We start from the raw sequence: 9,220 nt of genomic DNA, 5'->3' as shown, positions 1-9,220 counted from the left end.
ACCAGCCCTACCGCAGCTGGGTGGACAGTTACGAGACCTAATCTCCTTGTCTAATCAGCCCACACACACACGACGCACACGACACGGGCAAAAGATTTCACGACCAACCTATCTGCCCCGACGGATGGGCAAAGGCGGGTTCACTGGAGCTGAAAAGATGAGAGAGTACGCCGGCAGCAGTACTGACACTGCCTAGCTAGCTCCGTGTGTGTGTGTACTCTCTACACTCTGGGCTGTAGCTAGCAGGAGCGAGGCAAGCGCTACGTTGGCACCTACCTGAGAGCGACCCCCCGCCTTCCGCCCTGAGGCCCCTTTTATACTCTGCCCTCGCTTTGTCTTCCCTCCATCGCTCCGTCGGTCGTTCCCTCCTCTGCCATTGCCGCCATCGTCGGCCGCCGCCTTCTGCTCGCCACGGCCGGCTAGCAAAGCTGCACGGGCGGCAAAGAAACTGAGCTTCGGTTTGCGTCGTCTCAGTCAGTCGGCGGCATGTCGAAGCGGCCGGGCGGGACGAAGAAGAGGCTCAAGCGCGGCCTCTGGTCGCCGGAGGAGGACGAGAAGCTCATGAACCACATTGCCAAGTACGGCAACGGCTGCTGGAGCTCCGTCCCCAAGATTGCAGGTACCGTACCAACCTATAGCCACATCCCTAGTTCACTACACTAGCTAGCTCTTGCCTCCTCCTTGATCCGCCAATGCAGCAGTAGCTTTCTGGCCAGTTATGCTAGCTAGTGCCACTATAACATTTTCTATCTAAATTATAGATGGTTTCCTTTTATGTGATGCAATTGATTGGCGATGTTTGTTGTGTGGAGAACTAGTTAACAATTTTGAAGTAGTGCCAATTTGATGGTGTTAATCGGGTTTTAATTAATTTGTTGCTGCATTATTAGGCCTTGAGAGGTGCGGGAAGAGCTGCAGGCTGAGGTGGATAAACTACCTGAGGCCGGACCTCAAGAGGGGCGCCTTCTCGCAGGAGGAGGAGGACCTCATCATCCACCTCCACTCCATCCTCGGCAACAAGTGGTCTCAGATCGCCGCGCAGCTGCCCGGCCGCACCGACAACGAGGTCAAGAACTTCTGGAACTCCTTCATCAAGAAGAAGCTCCGCCAGCGCGGCATCGACCCGGCCACCCACAAGCCGCTCGCCCCCGCCGGCGCCGCCGCTGCCGCCACGCCCGTCAGCCGCTCCGCCGTGTTCAGCGAGGCCGAGCTGATACTGTCGTCCCCCGTGGGAGGACCGCACATGCCGCCGCTGGTGTCGGCGGAGAGCTACGTGTACAGCCGGGGCAGCATGGACGGCGCCGGCGGTGTGGTGGGCGGGTGCAGCGACGATGGGTCACTGTCCTCGCTGTCGGGGTATAACAACAACAACAACCAGACGGCGGACTTCGCCGGGTACCTGGACGCGGACGCCCTGCACGGCGCAGTCATCCCGTCGGTGTCGAGCTCCAGCACGCTTAACTCCATGGCCGGCGTGAGCCCCGGCGGCGCGGCCAACGGCAACGCTACGGACGAGCTGTGCTGCAACAACAACAACAACCCGAGCAACAGCGGCAGCGGGTTCGAGTCGTCCACAACGCAGAGCAGCAGCAACCACCACCTGCCATGGCTGGAGCTGGGGTCGATCAGCAGCTGCACCGAGGACGGCAACGCCGCCGGCGCCGCCGCCGACCACTACGGCGCGGCGCTGGACGAGCTCAAGTGGTCCGACTACGTGTTCGACGGCGGCTACCCGCAGTACCACCAGCAGGGCCAGTGCATCTACGGCGACAGCAAGGCCGCCGCCGACGCCGCCACGGCGCAGTTCGACGCGCACGGGCTCGGCATCAACTGGTGCTTGAATTGAACCCAAGTACCCAACCGGCAGCCCGACACCAACGGCCGGCGGCCGGCAATCAACCGCCGCTGCCGCCACGACATGCAAAGATCCAGACTGTAACGTATACGCGAGTTTATAATACTCCTACTAGCTATACTTAAGAAATGTTTGGTGAGGTTTTGGCTTGTAAATTGTTTCTCCCTTACGTTCTCTCTTGTTTCTTTCTTTCTCTCTTTCTTTCATCTTGATTTGGTGATTGATTGATTGATTGATCTGTATAACTTTGCGTGTAAAAGTGCATATGACGAACACAGAAGGATCGACGACGGAGGGATACATATATTACTTTGCTCCTGCTTATATAAAGGTGTTTGATTTTTGCGTGGTTAATTAAATAAAGAGTGTGGTGTGGTGTGGTGTGGTGATGATTAATCAATCACAGGCAGCTTCCGCGGACGTCTGGCTTTATCAAGGGGTCCTGCGGGCCATTGAATTCGTCCTCGATCGATCGGTCGCTTTACCTTTTGGTGATTGGTGATGGTGCGGTGTTGGTCCCGTACGTGGCTGGATCGTTCGTTCGTGCGTGCGTCAATTTGGCCATGATGATGATTGAGCTGTAAGGGGAGAGGACGTACGTACTTTATACTGTGCGAGCTCTTGTCCTGGAGTGTAATTAGCACATGGACGATGGACCGGCTTAATCACAGCGTCACGGTTCCATGAAATGAAGTTTGGAAAACGAAAAACATCACTGTGCTTTTGAATTTTTGTTAGAAGGTGCAGCTTTCATTGCATCTAGCTGCCTAGGTAGGTTGATTTTGTATTTGTTTTCTCTTCTTCTTCTTCTTAGCCGACCCGGAAATACACTAAACAAGAGAAATAGCTATTTTGAGTCACCTCAAGGGTGGCTTGATTTTCAACATCAAGGTCATGCAACTATAAAAGGGGTGTGATGATCTTCATCAGACGGCTATCAATCTCGACCGATAGATAACTATTGTTATGGTTTTTGTTTTCTTTGTGACAATAATAATATTCAGCAGAGACATGGTCCAAGCTATGGTTTTTCTTCCCTTAGTGGCAATTCGAAATACACGGACCGTATTTTCTTTCTTGCAGCCCGACGAAGGTTATGTGGAGCTGCACTCGCAATATGGTAGGCACAAACTAGGATCATATATCCATCTGAGACTAGTTGAGAATTGTCCATGGGCTGAAGGGTAGCACTCGTAGGGTTGTTTAGGCGTCTCTCTGCTGCCAATCCTAGGCATTGCGGAATGTACATATCAAACTTACGATTGAGGGTTCTATTCTGTAAGCTTGCTCACCACAAGATCAGACACCTTGTACAGACGCCTCCAATCTATATTGCTCGGTTTATTCTGACTTTGCTTGTTGTCATCTATTTGGCTCCTTCGCGAACATGTAATGAACCTTGTTTTTAGTTTTTTCAATATTCTCGCTTTTTATACCACTAGAAAAATAAATCATTTGACTTTTCTATCACTATATTTCTTGTTATATATAAATCATACTATATTGATCAAATTGTTATTCTAGAGATAGAGGCATGCCTAATAAACCAAAAAGGAGGTAGTACTGTGTCTTCCTACTGCATCTTTCAACTATTGGTAGTAAAAAAAACTACTAGCAACAAGCTCTTTCATACTCATGTCTTAGAGGGTGTTTTTCTTTCTGAATTTGCAGAGGGTGTTTACTTAAGGACCCTAATATCCGAGGAACAGTCGTCCGGAAGCAGCTCCCATTACATGATTTCATTTGCCATGGAGAGCAGCTCGCAGCGAACGCCCCCCCCCCCCCCTCGATCGTTCATCCGGGGGGTGGGGGTTAGAACCTTGACTGGCCCATAGGCCCAATTAACTTTTTGAAAATGTCATGAACAAAAAAATACATATTTCCTTATAAAAATACAGAGAAAACATAAATTTATAAAATCCATGATTATGAAAATATGAAAAATTCCATGGTACCTTACAAAACCGCAATTTCTCATTTATAAATTTACAATGGTATGATAAAAAATGTGTCATGTGATCTACAATTCCTTTTATGAAATTTGTCATGGAGACGTTTCACTGTTTTAAAATGTGACGTTCTTAATTGTAGAACTGCCATGTGAGAAAGTAAAAAAATAATTCAAAAATTTTCATGAGCAAGTGATAATATTTCCTGAAGCTTGCCATGGGTCATTGCAAAAAGACCTAAAATTTCCATGTTTTGGAGCACAAAAAATTGTCATGGATTAAAATAAAATTGAATTGCCATGCTACCTATATTTAAAAATGGACATGGCAAATTTAGAAAAAAACTAAATGCTCGTAAAAATATTGATTTTTCTTTCAAAAATGAAAAAAATGATTTTCAGAAGAAAATTTGATTTAAAAAATAAATTTAAAAATACATATAATAGTTTGGTTGTAAGTGTTCACAAAACCCCACTTCAACCGAGTGGTAAGCGCCCCCGCTCCGCCCCTGTGCACGAGGAAGCGACAATTTGAACCCCTCCTCAGATACCTTGGACGTGAAATTTTTGAAAGAAAAAAAATTGAGAACATTTGCCAGGAAACAAGTAACTGCGACCGGCTCCAGCTAATCTACATGGCATTGGTCTTGTGCCAAGATCCGTGCAACATCGGGCAAGGCGTTCACTGGGATGGGCTCCCTAGCTGACGTTCGCTAGATATCATTTCCGTTACCTAACGAGACAAGTATACATTTACGTGAAAATCAAACTCTTTTGTTATTAAATCTGTTTTTAGAACCTTGCGTACTATGCTTGCTACAACAAACGTAAGTCACGTAGAAGGTTCATGCTCCAGCTCCAGTCCAGTGAGCGTCCATCATGCCTAGTAGTCGGCACATCTATCGTGATCAAATCGATGTGCGTAAGCGAGGACAAATGCACAGGTCCTACAAGTGCAACCTATAGCCTCCATGATGCCAACCTGGGCAATAATTAGCTAGTGGAGGACCGATTAATTAAGTGTGTACCACTGCATATGTTGGCCTTAAAAATGGCACCTATCGTGCGCTTGCGAACTGCATGGCTGTTAATAAATTTGTCCACGGACCACAAAGGCAAGTCTATTGTGTGACCGAGACTAGGTAGTAGCATGACTGTACAAACTGTATATGTACACATACGCGTTTTTTCCTTAAAAAAGGTGATTTCTTATATTTCTTTTCTTTTTTTGAATACGGTGGTTCTTTTTTCTAAACACAATACAATACAGACGCAATGGCTCATATACACGCGCATACACTCATCCTATGAACATACACGCCGAAAGAATAAGTCGGCATATCAAGTTGAGATTTTACGAAGTCACCAGGACTTGAACTCTGATGGGTTGAGATACCGCTGACCACCTAACAACCCAACCACAGGGTGGTTCGCAACACGGTGCTTTATCACTGCATCATTATGACGCGAGCATTAGTTGTATACATAGGTATGTACATACATACATACATACATACATACATACATATATATATATATATATATATATATATATATATATATATATATATACATACATACATATTTATATATATACACACACACGGCTGCCAACAAGCTGCACGTATTGTCTGTTAAATCAATTAACCAATCTCGTCGTAAGCTTGTGTCGCTGATTGATTTATCTTGATGGTGTGGTGCTGGTCCCGTACGCACGTACTACGTCCATCGCTCGTTTTGCATGTCAAGTCAGTGTGATGGAAGACGACGACGTACTCTGGCTCTTGAACTTTTCGCCTTGCATATGCAAATGATCAGGTTCTGCAAAGGAATCAAGGTCGCCATATGCGTCAAGGTGGCCATGGCAACTTGGGCAATCATGCATGGAGGACCGATTTATTGTCGATTAATAAGTCGGCGTATGTACATGCATGCCATGTGCGAGTTAACCTTACGCACACATATGGAGGAGTGGGCACGATGTGAACCCAGGGCATCTGCACCCACTTTTCAAAATATGCATTTTAAGCATGTTTTAAAATCTTAAAAAATCAAAAGAAAATTCCATGCATACATGTTCACAAATGTGTGTGCGTGGCACAAAGTTTTGTGAAAAATTGTCTTTTCGTTTTGTCTCCGCAAAAAAGACAAATTTCAGTGCTTCTAAATAGCATTTCACAACACAATTTTTTGTCTTTTTTGCACAGGTCACAAAAAAAGTTATTTTTCCGTGAAACTTTATGCACGCACATAGAACATGAAGACGTACCCATGCCACCTTTTTCGGATTTTTTTAGCATTTAAAAATGTGTTTTTTAAAATGGGTTCATATGTACCCAGGTTCATCCATGCAGTTCCCACATATGAAGTCAGTATATGAATATGAGATTCATCAGCGGCTCTGCATCCTTCATGGTTTAATGCGTCGATCTTGATTGGCCGATACAAAAGGGATTGTCGGTATATATATGCATAATGCACTTTCCTGAGCTGTCGCATTATATTTCAAGGCAGCAGTACAGAGCGGCTGGAAATTACTCCTACTACAACAAGTTGCATGCCGCCATTTAAATAGAAAGGCACTCGTCCAGCCAAAGCTAGTGGAAATACCCTGTCAAAAACCTCACTAGACAAAGAAGCTTTCCTCATCGGAATTTAATTAAGACTTTCATGGCGACTTTTTGACTCATGAGTTCTGACCGACACAAACATGCATTTTGTGCTCTCTTTTTTGTCAGATAAAGAACAATATATCAAATAACAAGTACAAGCATCCACGCTAAATCTTCCACAATTTTTTGTGTTTTTTTTTGGTAAAACCATCTTTCCATGTTCTCAAATTTTTGTGCGAATGTGTGCCATGTGATGCAATGATCAAACTTACATGTTTAACACAAGTTAATACCAACTGAATGGACGGCCCAGGCCGGATCAAGCCAGTTCTTTTGGCAGCTTAAAATAAAAGCCGTCTCCTCCCTAGCTTTTTCCGTAAGCCGACTCCCTCATTCACCGGGGCTTCTGAACTAGTTATGGGATTACTAATCGAGAAGCCTCAATAAATTTTGGGAACGACTTATTTTTTTAAGCTGGGAAGAGGCAGCTTATTTTTTTAAGCCGCCCAAAAGAACTGGCCAACATCGAACAGTGCAAGACTGAGTCAAACGTGCCATAATAAGGAAGTACTCCCTCCGTAAGGAAATATAAGAGCGTTTAGATCACTACGCTCTTATATTTCTTTACAGAGGAAGTACTGATAAGTATAGTTAGTTGTAGACACTGAACAGTCATAAGAGCATCTCTAGTAGATCCCATAAAAAGCCTCAGCCGTTGAAATAACCGCCAGTTCATGGTTTTTGCCCAAAAAGTTAACCCAGAAAATATTTTTTATGGGATCTGTTATGACAGAACACACGTCATATTGTAAAAATATTTTACAATATACTCTAAGGGCTCCTTTGATTCAAAGGAATTTCATGAGATTTTTGGAGGGTTAGAATCCTTAGAATTTTTTTCTAAGTTGATCGTTTGATTCACAGGTCTGGATCCTATAGGATGTTTTCCTATGAATCAAGTGTACTACATGTCATTAAAAAATAAGCATTCACTCCAACCCTTTTTTACAATTATTTTTCTTATGGCATCAAACACTCTATGCTAATCTTATAGGATTCAAAGTGGACATGCCACTCAACTCTGCATCCCTATTCCTACGTACTGAAATTCCTGCAAATCAAAGAGGGTCTAAAATGATTTTGCAGCATGAGATTTTTACGGGATTGCTAGAGATTTTTTTTGCATGTTAATACATGTCTTATTTACATATCATAAAGATCATAGTACAAGCCACGTACATACTGACTTGACAAAATTGAAAAAATAGTAGAACCCTAGCCTTTACACATAGAAACACCAGCCAAGAATTAAGAATACAAATGAAACCGAAGAATTCTCTGAGCTTGACACCAACGCCCGTCACCTGCCTCTAGCATCACCATAGCAGTTATCAAAAGAAAAAATAACGGATCATCTTCATACCCGAGCTCGACGTGGCTCCATCGCTGATATGCAGCTTTGTGGGCCTCCAAGGTGACTCACCAAAATGAAACCATTAACGCTGAACGAATCAGATCGAGACAACACCTTGGACACGCCATAAAACTTCAGATCTAGCATCACCACATGACTAAGACGCCGGAGGAGAAAAACATATCTGCCATCCACGAACCACGGATCCAGCACACGATCCCCATCTTTCACATGTCGTCAATTGCTAGAGATGCTCTAACCAACTACATCATTGCTTCTGTACATGTACGTATGGCATGCACGAAGACATGAAGGCTAATTTGTAGGCAAGACCGGGGTTGCGAGAGTTAACGTAGGTCTCGTCGCCTATTGTGGACAGCTCAGTAATAACCAGAGCAGGTTGAAATTAACACGATCGACGTAACGGGACCAACGCGTACGACCATCGCGATAAAAGCCAGACGGTGAACCTGATACCGATCGCCAACTTGCAGAGCCTTGTGCCTTGCAGACACCGTACGTACATGCTTTTTGCGTGCCTAGTCGATGTCAGTCACACTCCTGTTTCATGTGAAGAATATTCACGGACCCAGAGCAAAATAAATAAATCCATATGCGGCAGCTGCCCCGTTGCCTTTTGAGGATGGGTACGTGCTTGAAACGATATTCGTCGGTCAGTCAGTGAATTATTATTCCCCAGGTTGATGTAAGCTAAGATTGACTTGTGTGGGCGCTCATCCGGTGCCAACGTCAACTGATCACGATGGATTGATGGATGCATTATTTGTTCATGATGACGGGTCTTAGAAGGGATCTAATTTTCTAGCCTGAGTATCATTTGTAGTACGTAGCTGACTCCTTTTGGCGGAACAGGGTTTATGGTTTTCGATCCATAGAAGAACGAAATAGTTCTTCCAGAGAAACATGAACATTGTTTCTAGGGTGGTGCTACGCGTGGGCCGGGGGTATAGATGCTGTCTATCGGCCGCCTCGCACGCCGTCCAAACGTGCCTGCCATACGTTCCTGGATCCATCGAGAGTAGAGAGAGACATAAGAAGAAACGAAATGATATAGAGCAAACGTTCTCTCTAGGCTATTCTGGCGTGAATGCAACGTCACCCCTCCGATCGTGCACGCATCTCGACTCAGGAACTTAGTCTTTCACTGCAGATCCCCTTTAGAGCAAATGGCGCAATCGTTTGCCGCCGAACCCCCTCAGAGCGAACGCCATGAACTTTCTGCGTTTTAACCATTTTTAAATCTTGAACAAATGGTTATCCAGAGCATGGGAAAATCTGCATTTTAGGTTTTTTGCACATGACAACCGTAACAACTATAGCATGACAAATACTATGTTTTTAGGCTTTTTATACACATGGCCAGTGCTATA

At 44.9% G+C, this 9,220-nt stretch overlaps 1 protein-coding gene across 1 annotated transcript; it reads left to right on the top strand.

Moving 5' to 3' along the window:
- The first annotated feature begins 307 nt into the window (after positions 1 to 307).
- Positions 308 to 2,164, top strand: LOC125536109 (myb-related protein Zm38-like). The gene is made up of 2 exons (XM_048699246.1): positions 308 to 619; positions 891 to 2,164. Exons 1-2 carry the CDS (start codon positions 487 to 489, stop codon positions 1,844 to 1,846), a joined length of 1,089 nt encoding a protein of 362 aa, XP_048555203.1. The 5' UTR covers positions 308 to 486; the 3' UTR covers positions 1,847 to 2,164.
- The last annotated feature ends 7,056 nt before the right edge of the window (positions 2,165 to 9,220 follow it).

This window comes from Triticum urartu, chromosome 2 (genome assembly GCF_003073215.2).
Source record: "Triticum urartu cultivar G1812 chromosome 2, Tu2.1, whole genome shotgun sequence".
NCBI lineage: Eukaryota > Viridiplantae > Streptophyta > Magnoliopsida > Poales > Poaceae > Triticum > Triticum urartu.
This window is presented reverse-complemented; position numbering and strand designations above follow the sequence as displayed.

Excerpts from the sequence above, each read along its gene's own strand:
- LOC125536109 (XM_048699246.1), top strand. The coding sequence starts at position 487 with ATGTCGAAGCGGCCGGGCGGGACGAAGAAGAGGCTCAAGCGCGGCCTC. Across the intron at positions 620-890 it reads CTCCGTCCCCAAGATTGCAG|GCCTTGAGAGGTGCGGGAAG; the intron begins GTACCGTACCAA and ends CTGCATTATTAG.